At 53.7% G+C, this 22,161-nt stretch overlaps 1 protein-coding gene across 8 annotated transcripts in view; it reads right to left on the reverse strand.

Moving 5' to 3' along the window:
- Positions 1–1,544: 1,544 nt before the first annotated feature.
- Positions 1,545–22,161, reverse strand: part of Sox13 (SRY-box transcription factor 13) — a 45,027-nt gene continuing 24,410 nt past the window's right edge. For 3 of the 8 annotated variants that reach the window (XM_046463376.2, XM_058585696.1, XM_046463357.2), the window contains 13 exons: positions 12,119–12,317; positions 10,884–10,995; positions 10,720–10,806; positions 9,719–9,891; positions 9,452–9,520; positions 8,994–9,108; positions 6,878–6,963; positions 6,540–6,702; positions 6,060–6,169; positions 5,812–5,908; positions 5,314–5,457; positions 3,957–4,173; positions 1,545–3,296 (listed from right to left, as the gene is read on the reverse strand). In XM_046463376.2, the coding sequence (XP_046319332.1) occupies positions 3,020–3,296; positions 3,957–4,173; positions 5,314–5,457; positions 5,812–5,908; positions 6,060–6,169; positions 6,540–6,702; positions 6,878–6,963; positions 8,994–9,108; positions 9,452–9,520; positions 9,719–9,891; positions 10,720–10,806; positions 10,884–10,995; positions 12,119–12,316 (1,848 nt within the window). In that variant the 5' untranslated portion in view covers position 12,317 and the 3' untranslated portion in view covers positions 1,545–3,019. Of the gene's footprint in view, positions 3,297–3,924; positions 4,174–5,313; positions 5,458–5,811; positions 5,909–6,059; positions 6,170–6,539; positions 6,703–6,877; positions 6,964–8,993; positions 9,109–9,451; positions 9,521–9,718; positions 9,892–10,719; positions 10,807–10,883; positions 10,996–12,118; positions 12,318–17,207; positions 17,270–17,797; positions 17,957–22,161 lie in introns of those variants that run through there. The other 5 variants (XM_046463370.2, XM_046463381.2, XM_046463364.2 and 2 more) reach the window with 5 other exon arrangements.

Here is a 22,161-nt window from a genome sequence, read left to right on the forward strand (position 1 = left end):
TGACCACTAGGGGGCCCCCTCTTCCCACTTGTCCCCTGCTGTTTCTACCAGGAGCTTGGAGGCTGGGCTTGCCCCAGGGTAAGGCTGGTGGGGAGGGGCAGAAGGGCAAAGCTCTGAGGGATGCCCCCAGACCCAATGACCAGGACCTTAGTTCTTGGGGAATCTTCATGCCCACACCTTCCCAGGTTTGTGGCCCTTGAACCCACCACACCTCCCCCACCCCACTCCCCAATTTGGAAACCCCTCTTCCAGTATTCAAGCCTCTCTGCTTCAATGCTTCCTGTGTTTGGAAGTCCATTCTACTTTTGAACATCTTTGTTGGAAAGTTATTTTGTAAAACTAAAATAGTGATCCTTGAATCTGGGCCCAACTCCAATCCTGTGAGCTACATAGAATATTACACTCTCGCACAGCCAGCAGCTTTAAAGAGGCCATCTTGTTCTTTCTGCCTTGTCCTTTTGACCACTCTCGAAGGGCATGTCCACCAAGATCCCTCCAGTCTTCCTCCATGCCAAGTGCCTGCTTCCAGGCCCCTCCAGATGACAGTGGCATTTTCTAGTGAGAGTCCAGGACTGTGTGGCCTCACCTCTTGTTAATCCAGCCCAAGTCTCTCTCTCACAAGAATGGCCATTGAGCTTTGCTGCTTCCATTCCTTATTGATAGGATTGAATTTTTCAAACTTGGGGCCTCAGACACACTAGGCAAACATCATCTCCAAGTTCCAGCCCTAATTTTTTTTTTTTTTGTACTGAGGATTGAACTCAGGGGCACTCAACCAATGAGCCACATCCCCAGCCCTCTTTTGCATTTTATTTAGAGACAGGGTCTCACTGAATTGCTTAGTGCCTCCCTGTTGCTTAGGCTGGCTTTGAACTCGTGATCCTCCTGCTTCAGGCCTCCCAAGCCACTGGGATTACAGGTCTGCTCCACCGCCAGCCCTAACCTTTTAACTGCAAGAGTTATCTTTTCAATAGATCCTCATCAATAAGCATTTTGAAGAGTTTCAGTCATGGCCCTTTCAGGCCTCTGTATTTCTCCTTTAAAGCATAAAGTCATAGATAAGAGTCCTGAAGCATGTTATTAGAGACCCTGCTTCTTTCATCAGTATGGAGAGGGCTCATTGATGGGCTTCCAGGTGTCTATGAGTGAGCCCTTTCTAGACAAGAATCCACAGCTTGCTTTAGATTCTCAAAGAGCCCGTTCTCCAAGAGTGAGTAAGAACCAAGAAGTTTAATCCTACTGTTTTCAGATGAGGTTGATGAGGCCTAAGTGACTCCCCCACCACTCCTCCTGCGGCTAGTTCTGGGGAGACCCCTGTCTCATGACTGTGATTACAGAGTTCCTACCAAGTGCCTTCCTCCTGGGGACCTGGGCAGGCACCCTCCTGGAGCAGGGGCCCTGCTTCCTCATTTACAGTATCTCCCAGCCCTGGGCCTGGAGTGCCCTTAAGTGACCACCAGGGGGCAACAGCATCCGGGGCTGGCTGCACATTTAGGAATTCTGGACTTAGGCCAGCCTCCCTCTACCCGGATGCAAGGACCAGATTCTGAAATGGTCTGTCTTTATTATGCCATCAGAAAACAAATGTGCTGGTTAAGTTACTCATCGTTATCTTATTAACAAAATAAAGCACTATCTATGTTTACAGTCATAAAAAAGAAACAGCCTGGAGAGACGTGGGGGTGATGGGGAGGCAGGCACCAGACTCCACCTCTGGCCCTGTGGGATTAGAGTCACCACCCTGATCCTAGGGCTGTTCCAGCTCTTTGGAGTTAGGTGCCAATGGGATTTGATTTTCTCAGGGAAATAACTTGTGAAGCTGAACAGGGGCTGAGACCTGTTCCCTAGAACCGAGGATCAGGGAGAGGATCAGACGGGGAGTGGCAGGCCTGGATGCCACCCACCCACCACCCACCCAGTGCTCATGAGGGAGGATGGGGACCATCTGCTCTGGGGCCCCCCTCCAGGGCCTCTGCCACTGACCATCAGTCCTCCTGGCCCCACTCCTGGAACACAGGCTGGGCCCCGGGGCTGGGGCATCAGGACAAAGCCTTTGGAGGAGGAGGCACATTCTCATGCTGCTGGGAGCTAAAAATGGCTCCGTGGGAGGCAGAGTCGGAGGGAGAGAAGACGCAGGCAGGAAGTCAGGGAGGCCACTGGCCCAGGGCAATCCAGGGGCCTACAGAGACCCAGAGAATTCAGGGGGGCCTGGGGGTGGGGTGGGGCTCAGGGATGGAGAAAGGGAGAGAAAGAGGGCTTTGTAGCAAGACAAGGACAGAGAAATGCACACAGGACACACGGAACCTGAGACACCCAGACAAAGAGGTAGCAATTTGGGGACGAAGAGAAGCACAGAGGAGGCCCCCAGAGAAGCAAGAGTGGCATGGAAGAGACATCTGCAGGAACTCAGCAGCAGTGCCTGGCACCTAGCGGGCACTCAATAAATATCTTGTGCAATGACTGAACAGCGAAAATGCACGGGTCTGCGCACGCGCTCACACACAGCAGCCAGAGGCACAATGGGCTTAGCAGAGATAAAGACGCGAGGGACAGTCAGACCTGTTTGCACAAAGTACAAAGTGATCCTGGTGACAGAGGAGTGATCTAGGGGAGTGTGGGAGGGGGTGTTGGTCCCATGGTGGCTGGTCCAGCCAGGACAAGAATGGGAACAAAGCATGTGACACAGGGAGACAGGTGTATAGCTGCCAAACCCCCAGGTGGGTAGACCTGCAAGAGAAAAGGGTCATCCAGTGTCCCTGGCCATCAGCCCCAAGAGCCAAGGAGCTCAGCCAGCTCGGTTCATCACCGCCATGCAAGCCCCACCCCTGAGGCTGACAGCTCCTCAGGTGTGCCGAAGGTGTGGTGGGAAGAGGAATGTATCTACAAGTGCACGGCTTTGCCCATCTCCAGACATACCCAAGTCCAAGTACCAACAGAGTTCAGGCCGGCGGGCTGTGCCCATTGGGTTGGGGCCAAGGTCTTCCCCAGTGAGGAAGGGGCCAGGCCCAGCCAGCTGGGATCAGTCCGTGAGCACCACCAACTCCCCGTCACTCTTCTCTTCACCCTCCGAGTCCTCATCCTCGCTGTACCGGTACATCTCGCCATCAGCCACCGAGTGCCTGTCATCTGTGCTCTCGCCCTCCTCCCTGAGGCTGCAGGTATTGACGATGACAGGCATGTTGGGGTCCAGGCTGTGGGGGACACAGTGCTCCACCAGGGGCTGTGCCAGGGGCATGCCCGCTGCCCGAGGGTATAGGACGTCTGAGGAGCTCATCTGCACCTGGCCAGCCTGTGGGCTGAGATGGAGGAGAGGCGTGGTTACAGGTGCACCCTCCTTTCCACTCCAAACCCAGCTCCCCAACACCTGGTATTAAGTCAAGGGTGCAGCTCAGGGGTAGGACTTGCACACTCCCACTCCACCCCCTCTTGGCTATGTGACTCATGTACCCTGGCCCCTGGTCTGCTTTCCAATGGCCACATTCACTGTCAGCCAAGACCTGCACAGATTCAGAGCCACGGGGTGCTCAACAGGTACATTTCTTGGGGAACTCTCTGTGGATCCAGTTTTGGGAAACTATATTCTAAATGCCCGAGGGGGATTTAAATCCATCCAGGTGGTCTTGGCCCAGTCAGGAATCTTTCTGTGGGATGAACTTTTAACGCCTCCACAGAACTACAGGCACCTCCCTCCAGGGGCGTGTGGCCAGTCCTCCACAGTCACGCACAGCCACACACCTGTAGCGTCAGCCATGAAGTGCCCACCACATTGCACATGGTCACTCTCCATCTCCCCTAAAGTCACGCACATAGACCCAACCACACACGGATGACACCAGGCACACACTGGACAGACACGCAGCGCCCCCACCACTCACAAAAGCCAGCCACACATCCACATCCTGCCTCTCACAGTCACGCACACACCGTCACTGGCTGCCCGGGGTGGGCCTGCTCACGGGATCACGTAGCTCTGACGGGCATCCTGGCGCCGGGTCCTCATCAGGGCCTTGTACTCGCCCACGCGTAGCCGCTTGCCCTCCACGATGCAGGTGCGCTTGGGCCGAGGCTTGTACTTGTAGTCGGGGTACTTCTCCAGGTGCTGCCGGCTCAACCGCGCCTGCTCCTCATAATAGGGCTGCTTCTCCTGGTTGGTCATGGACTTCCAGCGGGAGCCTGGCCCAGACCCCAGGGGGAGGTGGTCAGAGCTGGGCCCTGCACTTAGCGAGAACCCAGCCCAACGTGGATGCTCTTTGGACGATGAACAAATGAATCAATGAAGATGATGTGTAGAGGGGTTTCCAACAGCCAGATTAAGACACAGCACCCACCCACACGCCACATAACCCAGCAACTTCCAGGAGGAAGTCGGTAATGCCTCATACGCATTAATAAGGGAGCAGCCACCCCGGGCTATCAACAATTCAGATGAGTGCCCAGCTCAGGAAAACACCTGGTATTAAGTCAAGGGAGCAGCTCAGGGGTAGCACTTGCCTAGCATGTGCAAGGGCCTGGCTTCAATCCTCAGCAACACACACACACACACACACACACACACCCTTGGCAGGGTGTGGTGGCACACATCTGTAACTTCAACTACTAGGGAGGCTGAGGCAGGAGGATAGCAAGTTTGAGGCCAGCCTGAGCAACTCAGCAAGACTTTGTCTCATAAAAATAAAAAGAGCTGTAGATGTAAGTCGGCCTTTGAATACCCTTGGGTTCATTCCCTAGTGTTCTTAAAAAGAAACCCAAAAAACCTGTTGTCTCAGACAAGATACCTACGTTGACATTAGTGGGGACTCAGTCTTAAAAGCAACTGTCTTCTTCCAACCCCATCTGCCCTGCCCTGCATCCCTCCTTGGCCTCCAAACAGAATGTGTAATTCAAAAAATCTTTATATGCATAGCCCAAGAATACTGATCTCTCCTGTCTTCTGCCACCGCCAGTTTCAGGGATGTGGGTAAATAGTAGAATAGGTTAGGGACAGACCTGGGGGGCCAAAGAATACATATACATATTGTATACAAAACATATACATACACACACTCTCTCACTCACACACAAACACACACGCTGCTTGAGTTCTTAGCGGGAAGCACTATCAGAAGAGCCCTACATGGTTCAAGACCCCAGGACCCAGCTGCCCCCATATCTAGACTCCCACACCTCCAATAATAGTCCACTGGGGTTCATCGTGGTGTGGAATGTCACCGAGCAAGCCTCGAGTAGACCCAGCTGACTCCAGCAACCAGGCCCTGCTGCGCTATGTTCCCTGGAGCCCCGCGCTGCCCACGAGGCCCACTCCCTGGCCCTTACCAAGGATCTTGCTGATGCTGGAGTTGTGCATATCCGGGAAGGCTTGGAGGATCTTTCTCCTCTCATCCTTGGCCCACACCATGAAGGCATTCATGGGTCTCTTGATGTGACTGCTATTCCGAGACTCAGGGAAGTGGCGCGAGCCTGGGGGACAGGGGGACAGTCAGCAGCAGGGCAACCCGTCTGGGGCTGGCAAAGTGACGTGCCCTGTGTGACCACCAGGGGGCGCTGAGGAGGCTCCCAGCATGGCAGGAGCAGAGAGGCACCTCAGGCCTGAGCCCAAGGACAGAGTCAGGAGGAAACCAGAGCTCCTGTGGTCACAAGACGCAGGGAAGCAGACCCAAAGATAGAGATACCAGGGGACAAAAGAGGCACACTCGCCTGGAAGGACCCAAGAAGGCACAGCAAGGGAGAGAAGGGATCAGAGACAGATACAAGCCGGGCGGGGGACACAGCCATGGGCCCCCCTGCCCCCCTGCCCAGTGCCAGAGCCCTCACCGTCCACGTCGCAGCTCAGCATGGCTTCTTCCAGCGGGTGCACACAGCTCTCCTCCAGTCGCTCCTTGGCTGGAGAGGAGTCCAGGCTGAGGAGGTCCTGAGGTGGACAGGAACAACTTGTACCTCAGTCCCCTTGGTGTCCCGCCTCTCCTCTCCCTGCCCGTCCTTTTGGTGGCCTCGGATTCTGCATCTTTTACCTGGGACCCTGTCCGCTCCAGCCCTCAGGGACAGGCGAGTGGGGCCCATACCTTGAGAAAGGGGGTGCTGGGGGAGCTTTCCAAGGCCCCACTGTGGCTGTGCAACAGCTGTCGAGCATCCTGGATGGCTTTGGTGACAGCGTCCCCTTCACCAAGGAAGCCTATAGGACGGAGAGGAGGAGAAGGAGGAGAAGCTGGGGAGTCGTCCAGTTTGAGGCCGGGCTCCTGGGAGCTACCCGGTGAGTGATTCCCCTGCCCTCCGTGGGGCTGCTCCAGGCACAGCCACCTACACTGGCTACCGGGGCAGTGTCAACAGATCGGACACAAGACTAGGACGCTCGGATCGTGTGGCTCAGCAGCCTGAGTCCAGGGCTGGAGTGCCCAGACAGACGGGATGGGGAGGTGGACAGGAGGAAAGGGGTTTTCTAAACTCCTTGTTTTAAAAAATTGGAATCAGAGCGGAAAGAGACATGGCCAAGGTCACATCCGGCCCTCTGGCTCTCCCCTGAGAGAGTGGATGGCAGAGCTCACCCAGAGGCAGACTCGGGGGGCTGGACTGCAGGTCCCTTGTAGGGGCCCCATGGCTGGGGGGACGGGGCCCGCAGTTGCCCATCTTCAGGCTGGGGGAGCTGGAGGCGCTGGGTAGCTCAGGAGCCTTGGGCTTCGCTGTGAGGTTCAAGGGCTGGGAGGGCTCCTGGGGGAGATCCAGATGGTCAGGTGAGAGACACCAAAGGAGACCCCTTGGGGACACCAAGGGACAGAGACACAGAGGGAAAGTGAGACGAGCATACCCAGGCAGACAAGGAGAAGGACCAAGAAGAGAGACAAGTGCAGGGTGAACAAGAGCAAAAACAGGCGGAGGGCGGTACCTGCAGGGGGTGGTGGGCGGCCATGGGCCCTGGCCTCTTCACCACCGGGGCAGGGGGGCTGTGCAGCAGCTGCAGCGGGTACTCCACTGTGGAAAAGGCGGCAGGGAGAAAAGTCCTGGATGAGCACAGAACAGCGGACACCTGCTTGACGAGGCCCCCGCACCACAGGCAGGCAAGGCTCGGAGCTGGCCCAGTTGGTCCCAACCACTGCCCCCAGCTCCAAAGCACTGCTGGGGACCACCTCTCCCCTCCTGCCCCACTGCCCTCGCACACTAACTGGCATTCATCCTGGGCCTGCCCTTCCCAACCCACTCCAAAGAGTTTCCACTGGCCAGGTGTGATGGCTCATGCCTGTCATCCCAGCAGCTCGGGAGGCTGAAGAAGGAGGATCAGGAGTTCAAAGCCAGCCTCAGCAACTTAGCGAGGTCCTAAGCAACTCAGTGAGGTCCTAAGTAACTCAGTGAGACCCTGTCTCTAAATAAAATACAAAATAGGGCTGGGGATGTGGCTCAGTGGTTAAGCACCCTTGGGTTCAATTCTCAGCACCAAGAGAAAAAGAAAAAGAAAGAAAGAAAAAGAAACTGAGGTCTTCTAAGACCTTCCATGACTTGCCCACAGAGCTATTAAACAGCAGCACCGGGATTTGAACCCAGGCCCTGTAGACTCTACAGCCCCACCTCCTCCCTCTCCTTAGTGCTCTTTTCTACCTACCCACCCTCCCTCACTCTCCATCAATTAGGCCCTGCCAGGCCCGTGTCAAGGAGGTGGAGAGATAAGCCCTGTGTACAAATCACTAACCACATGGCAGGTGGTGAGAGATAAGGCCCCCAGGTGGCATATCAGGGGACTTTGTTCCAGCTAGTGTGACTAGAGCAGGCTTCCCAGGGCAGTTGATGTGAGCTAGGACCTTCAGGATGGGCAGGGTTCAGGGAGGTAGATATGGGGTGGTGGGGACACGCGGGGAGTGAAACCAGACACAAGGTGAGATCAGGTCCAAAGCCTGTGAGTGTCAAGCTTGGGTATTTGAACTCTGTGCTGCAGACCACAGGGGCAGCTGTTCACACTCCTGAAGCAGCCACGGGCAGCAAGTCTGCCCTGCCCCCTATAGCTCACCTGGTCAGTGCCTTCCACGCCCTTACCACCCACAGCCAGTGCAAACACATTCACCACTCAAGTCTACCCCCGCTCCGGCAAAATAAACCTCAGACCCCAAGCCCCCCTTCACTGCCTTCCCTAGGCATGCCCCACCCCCATCAGGCACTCCCTTAGCTCCACCCCTGCACCCCGGGCCTCTGTCTGGCCGCCCTCCTCCTGGGCTCTCTCCCAGCAGCTCCCAACTTCACCCTTGCCCATCCACCCCTTACCCCAATACCTCTTCCTCAGCCAACCTCCCCAGGCCCCTGATGATAGATTGGTATCCTCTGTCTCTCCCCAGACTGAATTCCTTGAGCTCAAAGTTCATAGGTCATCACCACCAACAGCACAGTGCTGGATGCATGGTCACTGTACTGAATTTCAGTGCAGGAGTGACAGGGTAAAGACAGGGATCAGAGTGTGAAGGCAGAAATGGTGGCCATGGCCACTAGAACCCGGCAGATGCTGAACTGAACCTCAGTTAAGATTCAAGATATTGCTGGCACAGTGGTGCACCCCTGTAATCCCAGCAGCTTGGGAGGCTGAGGCAGGAGGATCACGAGTTCAAAGCCACCTCAGCAACAGGGAGACACTAAGCAACTCAGTGAGACCCTGTCTCTAAATAAAATACAAAATGGGGCTGGGGATGTGGCTCAGTGGTTAAGCACCCCTGAGTTCAATCCTCGCCCCCCCAAAAAGATATTAATATTCAGGCATAATAAATGTACCAGAGTGGGGAGGCAGACACAGAGAGCTGCCTCACCTTACATCTGGAAAGCCCTCGACCGTTTTCAATACACAATTTCCTTTTCATTCTCCCAACAATGTTCAGAAAGGAGGAATTACTCTTCCACTGCACAGATCCCAAACTGAGGCCCAGAAAGTCCACAGAATGAATTAATAGAAGACAGAGGTTCCAAGGCTCCTTCCCTGACTTTAGGACAAGCCGGTCACAGTGGCAGACCCTCCCTCCCACACTCACCTGGTTTGCAGGGGATGGGCTGAATGGGCAAAGCCAGCTGGGAGTCAGGGGTGACAGGTAGAGGCTGGTGGCTTGGAGGGAAAGCTGGGATCATGACGTAAGGCATGTTGACCTGCTGAAGGCAAAGAAACCTTGTGTGAGCCCCTGGGGCCCAAAGAGCTACTCAGCTGTGGTCAGCCTGGGACACAGAGGATGGACCCATGCATAAGAGAGGCATAAGGCATAGGACAGGGACAGTCTTCAAAAGAACCCATCTGACGCCATGTTCCTATCTCTCTGCTCTTGAGTTTCGGCTGGGGAGGACACCCCCCTCCTTCAAACAGGGAATGCAACCAGGGAGGAGGCTTGAGGGGGAAATAAGGGCCCTGGTCAGGGTTCAGGACCAGGCCGGATCCTGCTCCGTGCAACTCTTGCCTGGCCTACATCCCCTGTCCCCAGCCCCAGCCCCTCGCCCTTACCTGGATCTGCTGCTGGAGGAGGTTGATCTTATGCTGCTGTTGAATCAGCTGCTGCTGCTGCTTGGCGATCTGTGGGGGGGAAGAGCAGGCAAGAGGGCCATGGACACCAGCCCTGGGCACCCAACCCCGAGCCTGCCCTGCACTAGAGGCCAAGACAGAGCAGAGTAGCCCGGCCTTCCCGCAGAGCACAGAGACGGAGCAGGAGCACAGCCCCCGCAGCAGGCCTGCCCCCAGTGCCTCCCCGGCTGCCCCGGGCCTCAGCCACACCTGCTCCTGTTGCTGCCGGGCCAGCTCCATCTGCTGCTGCTGCTTCTCAAAGAGCATGGCTGCCATATTCTTTTGCTCCGAGTGGGCCGTCAGGAGCTGGTCCCGCAGGGTGGACAGCTGGTGGATCATGACCAGAAGCTGCAGCTCCTTCTCTGCCAGGCTCTCTTGGGTCCCTGTTCCTCAGTGAAACAACCACCGTGCAGAGTTTTTGTTAGTTCATCCATCTACCCATCCACCCGTCCACTCAGCCATCTGACATTTACTGAGCAATTACTACATCCCAGGATGCGATCAGTCGAGTTACTAACTTCTAGGCACGTTAGAGCGTTTTTAAATCTATAAATGGGCACAAGAACTGTGAGATTTGAATGAGCTCATGCATGGAAACCTCTCCGTCTAGGATTTGGTACGTGGTCCTCCCATTTAGCTTGCTTCCGGCCCTCCCATTTAGCTAATGTTGGGTATGGCAGTTTGTTCCAAAGTCCCAAGCTGCAGACCGCTTGCACCAGAATCACTCGGGGTACCACGGCAAAATTCAGATGCCCACGCCCCGGCCTGTTAGGGTTCTCTTTCAGTAGCCCGGGCATCTGCATTGGTTTTAAGCTCCCTCTGCAGGTGTGATCAACCACACTGGAAAAATGGTCACTCAAAGAAACCCCAACAGCTGCCCTTTAATAACACTCATTTCCTCGGGGAGGTTGGCAGTGAAAGGGACCTTTCTGCTCCTTGTGGAGGTAGACCTGGGAAAATGGAGTGACAGGGCCTGAAGTCACCAGCATCTCTGACAAGAGCCTGAACTCATACCCGCTCCAGCCAGACCCGTTGCTTGGGGGCTCCCAGGGGAGGGACGGTGATGACCCTGAAGAACGGGCAGGAGCCATGTGGCATGGGCCAGGTATGAGGGGACCCAGAAGCACAAGAACTGCCCAACACACCACGGCCAGCCCACAAGAGCAAAAAGGGCTCAACCCGCCCGCCCTGCCGCCCCCACAGGCCCTCACCTTTGACATCTTTGGTTTCCACCAAGCTCCTTCCCAGAAACCTCTCCTTCCAGTCACTGGACAGCAGTTTCTCGATGGCGGGCACCACTGGAAGACACCCGGGATGAGCAGCGTCTTCCCAGCGCCCTGACCCGAGCCCCCTCCCCCTGGGGCAGGCGTCTTACCCTCCTGTAAATTGCGGTTGAAGTCCAGCTTCTCCTGGCTTCCAGAAGCAGCCTCAGAGGCTCCGGGTCTCTTGGGCTCTGGGGACCCGTCACGCTCTGGAGAACTACAGTCCTGTAAGACACCCTGAATTGTCACTGCTGCCCCCAAGAGAAGAGGGGACAAAGTCTGGGGAGGGCTGAGCATCCCAGCGTGTCTACTAGGAGGGAACCTGAGCCCTGCAGCTCCACGGGACGGGACCTCGCACCGCTGCTCACACTTCGCCTGAGAGGGACAAAGGAAGGACCTGGGTTTCGGTCCAGGCTTGGTGACTCACAAGTGATCCCACAAAGTCCTGAACTTCCCTCTTCTGAAAGCGGAAATACTAACACCTCCCCTGGCAGGGGACTGTCTGGGGATCGAGGATGTCAAAGCATGAGAATGAGGGTCGCCATCACAGCCAAGGACCCGTGCCCCCTCTTAATTACTGCCCCCTGTGCACACCTGCTGCTCCCACCTGGCTCCTTCCAGCCAGGGCCCCAGCCCTCCTGAAGGACACGCCCCTCCTCTTCCCTGAGGTCCTCCCCATCCTCGAAGGCCCAGGAGGTCTTCTCGGGTCACCACCCTCAAATCAAATACCTCCTAATTTTCACTCATTCGTTCAGCTTTTATTTATTCCCTTTTTATGTCTCCTGTGTGGACTCACAGATGTCTTTTTTTGGGGGGGATGCCAGGGATTGAACCCAGGGGCTCTTAACCACTGTCACCAAAGTCTTAAGAAGTGTAAGAATCCATACTGAACGTGTCATTCCGTTCCCTCATTTTAAGGATGAGGAATTATATGGCATTTTAACAGTGATTTGAGCTCTGTACTTGGGTAATCAGGCCAATTATCTGAAACCATATGAAAAAGATACTGGACACTCCTGAGCCCAGTGTTCAGTGTGCATATACTACCTCTGCAGCTGGTTCTCAGGAGCAAGGACTGGGCCACCCGTGAGTGAGCAGTCACCATAGGATAGGGAGGAGAGTCTACGCCCTGCTCTGGTTTCCAGCCTCACACTGAACTTAGCAGCCCCTCCCTGCCCACCGGAGCAACAGCTTGCCCTAGGATGCCCACTTCTGCCTGCTGTGCTGCCCAGCCAGGGGATGTGTCCATGCTTGCCCAGCCTTGCAGACAGGCTGGGGATAGCAGGTAAAGCTACAGGGGTGGGGCGGGAACGCGGACCCAGGAGCCCCTGGGGAAAGTGCTGGGCACCTGAGCTGAAGTGTGGGGGTCAGCAGCATCCTGGGGGGCCCGGGATGGGTCGGTGGGCTGGGGTTCAGCTGTAGTGGCCGAACTCTGGGGGGCCTCGTGGCAAGACTCCTTCTTCTCCTCTGACTTGATGGTACAGTTCACCATGGTGCCAGCGCCATCCAGGGCCAGCTGGGCAGAGATGGGGCTCCTCATGGACATCCTGTGGGAGAAGGGAGAGTGAGCCAAGGTGAGTCCCATGTGCCAGGCAAGTGCTCTACCACTGAGCTATGCCCTCATCCCTTTTTATTTTTAATATTGAGACAGGGTCTCGATAAGATGGGGGTTAACCTCAAACTTATCCAGAGGTAGTGACTCCACTCTTTGCTCACCCAGCCCCGGAACACCCTGGAACCTCTCAAACAGGGAGACATACAAAATGGAAGTCTATTTTTGGAACCCAGAGAAAAATTAGTGAAGCCTCTTCTGTCCCTCTTGTAGACCTGAGCACTCCCCACCTGTAGGAACTGGTGGGCCAATGTGCTTATTTAAGGAGGACAGAAATTGTTAACTGGCTGCTTCCCAGCCAACAGAACTGAAAATGTGTGTGTGTGTATGTGTACATATTTGTAATTGGTTACCAAAACTTAAAAATCAAGAAATAGCACATAAAAATCTGGATTTGAACTTTCAGCCGAATGACGAAAGCTGGCTAGAATTGAGCAGTAAGTAAGTACTCCTCCTGCATAGGCGGGCTTGCCTTAGATGCCCTGCTCCCTACCTTACACCCCAAAAGGAAACCACGTATCAACTACCCTGAGTAAAGGATTCTCTTAGAAAGTGCAGGGAACCCAACTAGGGACCTCCTACATGCTAGGCTAGCACTGAGCCACACCCCCAGTCCTTTGTAGAAACAAGGTAAAAATTAAATATTTCTTCAATCCATGTATCTATCAAAAGTGGGAAAATAAAATGCAGGCCATGACATGAATGGTTTTAAGAAGATTATTTGCTGATATGTGGCTAGTCTCTGGTTTAGAAGATGGCCCCGCAGACAGACATTTGAATTTGCACTCCCTGGCAACAGGGCAGCAGCCAACCACCTGATAACCCTGCCTCACTGCTCTGCGGTGCCCCCGTGTGCCTCCCCGCCTGCCACGCCACTGCTGGGCACATCTAGAGGAGCCAGGCAATTGCAGGATCTTGTGAAGTTGTTTGCATGGTCATGCCAGGCTTGGGGCCAGAGAAGCAGGTACCCAGCCTCCCAAGTCTCGCATCCAAGGACGCATTCTGAAGTCCAGTGGGCACGTAAAGCAGGTTCCTACTAGTTATAGGTCCTGCCTCTGCTACTTGCCCAGCTATGTGACCCTGGGCAAGTTGCCTAGTCTCTGCAGTTTCCTGTCATTCACAAATCAGTATCTTTGGGGACTGGCCAGGGCTTTCAAATTAATTAATTTGAAAGGGGTGCTCTACCACTGGGCTACATCCCCGGCCCTTTTAATGTTTTATTTTAAGACAGTGTCTTCTAAGTTTCGGAGGCTGGTCTTGAACTTGGGATTCTTCTTGCCTCGCCTCCCAAGTAACCAGGATTAAAGGTGCGGGCCAGCAGCAGGGCCAGGTGATTCTGATAAGCATTTTAAATAAGGTCCCGAGGGTCCTGCCTTCATGGATGGGTTAATATCATCCATGTCATGATCAAGGAGTGGGAGTTATGGGGAGAGCAGTTTTGTTGTAAACTGAGTTTGGCCCCTTTTGGTCCTTTGTACCCTTCTGGCCCTCACCAGTCAGACATAGTGGCGCACACCTGTCATCTCAGCTGCTTGGGAAGATGAGGCAAGAGGATCACAAGTTCAAAGCCAGGCCCAGCAATTTAGCAAGGCCCTAAACAATTTAGGAAGATCCTGTTTCAAAATAAAATATAAAAGGGCTGGGGATGTAGCTCAGGGGTTCAGTGTCTCTGGGTTCAATCCCAGGTACCAAAAAAAGAAAAGAAGGACCTCGCCAGATTCCAGCCTCTTGAACTTCCCAGTCCCCAGAACTGTGAAAAATAAATATCTGTTTATCATAAATTACAGTCTGTGGTACTGTTATAGCAGCACAAATATACTAATACACATGTGGATTAAATTCTTAGGGGAGGTATAAGGATAAATCAGAACAGTAAAATATCCCTGCAATGGCAGGTGCAGTATGGTAGTGAAGTAGCCCTTTATCCTCAGAGGCTATGTTCCCAGACACCCCTGTGGATGCCTGAGGCTGTGGGTAGTGCCAACCCTATTTATACTGAAGTTCCTATACACATATAAACAAATCCAATGCCTTTTCCCACCTAATTAAGCATTTATCATCACACATTAGGACTGTAACTTGTATAGTCTGAGTTACCATAGCAAAATTAGCACGAAACTTCTTTTTCTGTCTTCATAATTTCATAGATTAAAGATTTGTTCCTACTATATATTTCTAGCAACTTAACCATACATTTTTCTTTCTTTCTCTAGTAGAAATTTTCATCATTTCAATGAAAGGAAGTACTTCACGGCTGCTCTCTGGCATATCCCAATTCCAGAATCACTGCCCTTGCACTTGGGGCCATTTTGTTCAAGTAAATAATAATAAGTGCTGCTGCAATACCTCAGTAGTCAATCTGACAACCACAATGGCTACCGAGTGACTAATGGGCAGGTAGAATACACAGTGTGGATACTCTGGACAAAGGGATGACTCACATCCTGGACAGTTTGAAATTTCATCCTGCTCCTCAGAACGGTGCACAACTTAAAACCTACGAATAATTTACTTCTGCCATGTACAACGGTATACATGTACCATATTTTAAATAAAAGAATTAAAGGGCATTATAATCAACTAAGATATGCATAAGATATATATCTGATTTGATTCCACCCTACTGATCAGACCCCAGCAGACTCTCTGCTCACCCACTTTCCAAGTGCACGGTGCCCTGAGGGCTGGTGCTGGACCCAGAGCAGGGAACTGCAGGGTGAGAAGAGAGGGGCCTCCCTATGAGTGTTGGCCCCCATCTCACCTAGACCAAAACAAGAGACCCCAGCCCTGAGGTCCCCTCCTACCTCTGGGGGACCTGGAGAGACTCCAGGAAGCAGGCAGCAGCCCATCCGGGCACCGGGAGGGGCTGGGAGCCGGGCCCTGCGCAGGGGGCAGGCGTGGGGGTGGGGCGGGAGGGGTATTATCCTGAAGCTGAGGGCAGCAATTACATAACAAACAAACCCCGGGCTCAAGCTGTGAATTAATCAAACCGCTGAAAATAAAACCTTCCTCTCAGGAACTTCAGACAAAAGAAATGAAAACAACCAGGCTGGCTGGGAAATAAAAGGCAGCTCGCTGAAAGGGGGACAAAAGGAAACCAGACAATAGGGTGTTGGACAAAAGCAATAAAGCCAAAGGAAGTGTGACAGGCGCACAATGCAGGCCCTGTGGGCTTCTGATCCCCGCCGGCTCTGCGCCACCTCATCCCACACCCACTGCCACCAAGCGGGCCACCGGGTCGCCTCCTCCTTCCAGACTTGGGTGCTCAGGGTTTTTCTCCTTCTTCCTGGCCTTCCAGCTCCTACCTCTAAGCCTTTCTTCCCACTGCAGCCCAGAGACCCTAGAAGCAGCCGCAGCAGTGGCCGCTGCCAGAGCACGGTAAGATGAGCACCAGGGCGCAGAGGCCTAAGGACGCCTCGCCGGAGCCTGTTCATCCCGTGAGCTGAGCCAGGAAGAGGAGGCGATCCTCTGTCCTGATAACTCTAGGACCGCACTGCCCAAGGCAGGTGCCACTGGCCACATGTGGCCACTGAGCACCTGTAATGGGCCAGTCCCAGGGGAAATGTGCTGCTGAGTAGCCAACACACCCAGGTCCCGCAGGTTGAATACACGAGACAGAGTGCAAACTAGCCCTCTGTAACTGGTTATCAATTACGAAGTGAAATTATATTTTGGATGGATTAGGCTAGATACACTACAACTCTTGAAATCCATTTCGCCTCTTTCTTTTGTTCATTCGTTCATTCATTCATTATGGTGCTGGAGCGGAATCCAGGGCCTCACACAGGCTAGGCAAGGGCTCTGTCACTGAGCTACACCCCTCACCCTCTTTCTGTGTTATTTGGAGGGGGGTACTGGGCCACTGAGCCACATCCCCAGCTCTTTTTATTTTTTGAGGATCTCTCTAAGTTGCTGAGGCTGGCTTTGAACTTGCAATCCTCCTGCCTCAGGCTCTGGAGCCATGGAGATTACAGGGGCTGTAGCCCCTCTTTTTAAATGCAAATACTAGAAATTCTTAACTTATGCATATGGGTCCCATTACATCTGTTGGGCAACCGGGGGCTCTAAGACACATCCTGGCTTCAATGGCCTTTTCTACCCACACTCTACCCCCCATATACACATCGCCCACGGTGCCCAGCTACCTGCAACCAGCACTGTGGATTATTTTTATATCAGGGAGCTGCCTCCTGGGCTCCCAGTACCTCGGCCTGGCCATTACTCGCTGGTCTATCTTGGGCATGTAACTTAACCTCTCAGCCTGTTTCCTCCTTAGTAAAATCGGAATATGAAAACCCAATACGAAGAGGTGAGTCTTCTGTTAACAACCCAGATCCTATCAAATGCGCCTGTGTTTCATTCTCCTGGCACTTTGCACTTGGCCTTCAAAGGTCCCATCACAGATGGTAATGGTACCTTCACATACCTGATTTATTTATTTTGGATTCACCCAGTAGCCAGAGAACCAACCCCACACAGAACATTATGAAAATAAACCTGTTTCTGCCCATCAATGCAGCCCCAGAGCCTAGTATAGTGCCTGGAGTATAGTAGGGTGTTCAATAAATACACAGCAATGACAAGTGAGTAGCATCCAATACAGCGGCACAGCACAGAGAAGACCTGGATTCTAACAGGTGACAGACACTATTATGACCATCATTAGGTAGATGATGCTCTGCCCGCCTACGCCCGGTTATCCTCTGCCACCTCTTCCTCGGATCCAAGCCCTTCCTCTGAGTTTGACCTAAATCCCTGTGAGCAGCAAAGCAAGTCCATTTCCTTTTGTTTTCACCTTGGGTCACATAAGAAACATTTTCCATACCTTTTAGATTTAAAGACCCTGTTGGAGTCCTCCCTTAAATCTCTTCTTTCCCAGGGATTTAACTAAAAAAAAAAAAAAAAACCTCAATTTCCTTTACCCCTCCCTTACAAAGCATGTTCCGTGCCTCAGTTCTCCACATGGTTTCTAAGGAGGTTTTAAGGTCACTACCACAACCTCCCCTACTCCCCAAATGCTCATAAAGGCCTCTCAACCCACAGGAGACAGGAGTTATTGAACTTCCCAGCTCCCACCCTAATCTGATGCCCCAAGTCCCAAGTCAGAGGCATAAACCCGCAGAACACCCCGTCGGCTCCCTGCGGGATGGAAGTGCTCCTGTCTGCTGTATCGCCTTCCTCTTGCCCAACATTACACGTATTTCATAAACAGAAACTGAGGTCTAGAGGTGTCAAGTTCATGTGGCTTGATGGGGCAGCGCTGCTTTAGGACTCTATAATCAGAGGACCGGAAGGGTTAGGGTTAGGGTTAGGGTTAGGGACGTGGAACATGCCTGGCTCTGCCCTCCCTTACCTTCCCTTCTTGGGAACCCACCTCAGGCCTTCTGTCCTCCTTTCTCCTTGGCCTTATCTTACCTGAGCATCCCTAAGAGGAAAGGGCTCTCTCTGACCATCTTCATCCTTGATGCTCAAAGCCTTGAGTCTCTCTGAGCTGGTGTCTGCCCGACACTGGGGCCTCCAAAACCAGTGCCTGGGTCAAGTATAGAGAGGTACTTCCAAGGAGGGCCCCTGGCTCAGAATGCAGCCTCTATGTGACAGAGCAGATGCCAGGTGCCAAACCCCACCCCCAACCAACTCTCTGGGCCCCTCCGACACCCCGCCCCCCACACAGGTGCACACACTGAGCCCCTTTTCCACCCCAAACAAGTCCTCAGCCACTTCCTCCTCTAATCAGTCAGCGACAGACCCTGCTGGATTGGAATCAAAGGAGTCTTCACTCTCAGCCCTTCCTCCCTCCATCACCGCACCCCTCCCCCAAAAACATCTAGATGCACAAAGAGATAGATTCCAGTTATCACAGCGTGACCGTGACTCAGACCCGGGGTACAGGAAGACAGACTGCACGGACAGGCAGACCCTTCAAGGAAACTCACAGCAAACTCCCAGCCAGCCCAGGCCGCGGTGCCAAGGGGCACAGCAGGGAAGGAAGGGAAGGAGATCTGCAGATCCACACAGCAGGGGTGGGGCAGGCCCAGGTCCCAGGGGAATGTCACTTCCTCTCAAAGCCCCAGAGAGTTGAGAGCCGCAGGCTGCCCTGAACAATAGTCCGAGGCGTGGGTGCCCAGAGCAGTGCCCTAGTGCCACATCCTGCCATTCTTCTCACAGGCCGCACCCTGCCACCCTTCCTGGCTACGCCCGATCCTATCTCTGTGTTTACTCAGAACTAGGAGCTGGGCTGGCTGCAGGCTTGGGACAAAGCTTTCCTGAGAGTCCCCTCCTCTCCCTCTCCAGCCTCTGCGGACCCATGGGGTACCAAACCCACGACAGGCCAGGTCCACCCAGCTCAGGGGCCACTGGCAACACTCCCAGGCCCCAGGATGTTTCCAGGCTGGCCCAGGTGCCATTCACCTGGACAGACAGGTGTCCTCCCCACCAGCAGCACCAATGCCACAGAAGTGCAGCTCCCAACCGACCGAGCTTCCACAGCTGCTGCTCGGCTAACCTGGGAGAGAGTGCAAAAGAAAGAAGCAGCCAGGGAGAAGGTTCCTGTGGGTTTCCACCTGCCTCCCACCTGGTCTTCAGGCACCTTCGGCCCTTGGGACATCTGCAGTATTTGGGTCCTGCCCGAACCCAGGGGGAAGGTCAAGGACAGTGAGAGGATAGTTTAAACTGTTTGTTAAGGCTCCAGGAATAACGCATGCGATGGAGGGCCTGAGCGCAGAGGCTCTGGAGTCCCCCCTGGAGACCTACCTCCCTGCCTTCAGGACCTGAGCTGTCTCCAGGCTCTCCTGAACCCCAATACTCTAAGGAGGCAGCTGTGGGCCCGTCCTTGCTGTCTCCAGGTGCCAGGGCCACACCTGTGTCCTGAACAGGGGCATGTGTCTGGCTTCCTACAGGGGCAGTGCCCACCCAGGGCCAGCACCAAATTGTGCAGCAAACGGTCCTTGTCAAAGACCCTGTGGGGACAGCTGTGAACATTCACCAAAGGAAGAAGAGGTACAAAGACAGCAGGGGCATATGAACTCAGGACGCACTGATGCCCAAACCCACACCTTTTCATCTACCAGCTAAGGTGCGGCCACTCCCCCCCCAGCACCCCCAGATAATAGGCTCTGGCCCAGCAAGACAGACTGGCCAGTTCTTACCACCTGCAGGACACCAGGTGTTTCTGACTTGAATCATGGCCGAGGAAAATTAGTCAAAAGAAGCCAAGGTAGCTTTGGGAACTTGGGGGAAAGATTCTACCCGTCAAAACCTTAGTTTCTTTTAGGTGTAAAATGGGGTGCCAACCACTGCTTTGCAATTAGAAGATAATGCACACAATTCAACAATCTGGGGCCAGGCACAGGCACAGTGGTGCATGCCTGTGATCCCAACTGCAGTGGCAGGAGGATCACAAGTTCAAGGCCAGCTTCAGTAACTTGGTGAAACCCTATCTCAAAATAAAAAATATTTGGCTCAGTGGTTCAACCCTCAGTACCCCAAAAAAAAGAATCTGGTATAGAATACATATGTTCAGGGAGGTGGGGATGGCAAGACAGACCTAAAGCAGGAAGAGATTTCTTGTCCTCCAGTTAGGTTTTGTGAGATATATATTATGTTTGATCTTCATCCGGGTCTCCTAGCTTATAGCTCCTAAAATCCTTGGAATCTCCAAAGTGATAAATGTCTTTTTGTATGCTAATGAGTTGGCTGAAGCTGGCAGCCCCCACAGAGCGGTGAGATGGGGGGCTGGTCACCAGAAAGACCAAAACAGGATTAGAGCTTGGGACTTCCAGCCCCACCCCCTAGGGCTGGGGAGGAGAGGGGACTGAAGGTTAAACTGATCCTCTCCCAGACATGATGCCTATGTCTTGGAAGCCTCCATAAAACCCCTAAAGGGCAGGTTTGGGGAGTTTCTGGAGAGCTGAACTCACGGAGGGTCTCGGAGGGCCTTGGAGGTCAGCACACCTGGAGGAATGGTGGAAGCTCCACACACCTCACGACCATCTCTCCACGAATCTCTCCATCTGTGTCCTCTGTTACGTCCTTTATAATAAATCAGTAAATGGAAGTAAAGTATCTCTGGGAGCTCTGGGAGCCTCTCTAGTTTACTTATCAAACCCGAGGAGGGGGTCGTGGAAGCATCGGAAAAACAATCAGCTTGCAATTGGCCACAGAAGGGCATGTAGAGCGTGGAGCCCAGCCCTCAACCTGTGCCATCCTCAACCTGTGCCATCGGAGGCTACCTCTAGGGAGTGTCAGAGGAAATCGATTAGAGGACGCTCAGTGGCCAGGGTCTGCTGCAGGCCTTGCTGCTTGCTTGGTGATCTGGTGAGAGAATCCTGCTGAGAGGTGACAGCAGCAGAAACTGAGTCCTGTCCTGCCCCTCCCCCACCAGAGCACCAGCAGCAGGACAGCTGCCCCACCCTCCTCCAACTTGCCCAGGCTCCTCTGGAGGTGGGTGGGTGGGTGTGATCATCACAAGGCTGGCCCAGCTACCAGAAAGTGGGCCCTGTGTCCTGTGGCCTTGTGCTTCCAGCCTGGCTCCACCACCATCATCTCTAAAGTGGAACGGACAGGCCCTGGGGGAGAAGCTCCTCGAAAAGCCTAGTATACACGAAGCCCTAGGATCCACCCCCAGGACGGCAAAAAAAAATAAAATAAAAATAAAATCATTAAATAAGATGGAATAAACATACCTACATCATAGATTTATCAAGAAGACCGAATGTGATTGTGTCTGTAAACAGCAAAAAATACCTGCTCCCTGAGCCTGCCCCCCAACACAGGCACAGAAGAGGAAGACCCACACCTGAAGGACCACTTGGCATGTCTTTGTCTATTACACACCCTACTTAAGATACCTGTTGTCCAAATGTCCTTTTGGTGTCCCCAACAACCTGGACTCTCTCCTGGCAAGGACTGACACTAGGTCCCAGGCCTCCGCAGTGCAGACAGGATACAAGGCCACCCGGTGTGCTCAGCATGGCGGCTTCCTGAGCCCCGTGCCTTCCCCTCCCTTCCAGGCCTGATGACCCCAAAGCTCTGCAGCACTCAATCAGCCCCCTCCAAGCTCCTCCAGAGCCCGCGGAGCCCGCAAGGATTAAGGGAGGTTCAATCCTAACCCCTGCGGTGCCCTGCCAATCCCAGGAGCACAGGGAAAAGTGGGGACAGAGGGGTGACCAGAGACTGGGAAAAGGACAGCGAAGCGAAAAACAGTCTACAGTCTACAAACATCCACGTTCAGCCACCAAATCTCATCTTTCCTAGATGGTACCAGGGTAAGCCGGGCAGCATTTGGCTTCTGCTCGGTGATGAGGCTAGGCCATGGAGATCGAGCTCTAATGGTACAGGGTGAAATGGAGGCCCTGGGGATCTGCAGAGCTGGCTGGCACCCAGCACCCTTCTTACCAGGTGACACGTTTAACCCTCTAAGCCGGCTACTTCCTTTTTCTATAAAGGGGACAAGTCACTCATACCCCTAATGTGGTTTCCAGAAGTAAATGAGATAATACAGGCAAAGCCTGCCGCCTGGCACACAGCTCAACAGCTGTGATGGCCATTATCGCCGTAATCTAGACTGAGAGGGTCCGGGGTGGTAAGTGGGGAGTCTGGTTCAACGCTGCTCTAAGCAGGCGGATGGATACTTTCCGTTGTTATTTCTTCACACCTAAGTCTCCATCTGCGGCGGGGCCAACACTACCCACCTCTCAGGGTTGCTGGAGAATCGATGTTAATGTATCCAAAATGCTTAAGGCAGTGTCGGGTACAATATGGATTGGCACTTAGTATTGTGG

The sequence above is a fragment of the Marmota monax genome, unplaced genomic scaffold (assembly GCF_021218885.2).
Source record: "Marmota monax isolate L192 unplaced genomic scaffold, Marmota_monax_Labrador192_F-V1.1 WCK01_AAM20220418_F8-fsc00099, whole genome shotgun sequence".
Taxonomy (NCBI): Eukaryota; Metazoa; Chordata; class Mammalia; order Rodentia; family Sciuridae; genus Marmota; species Marmota monax.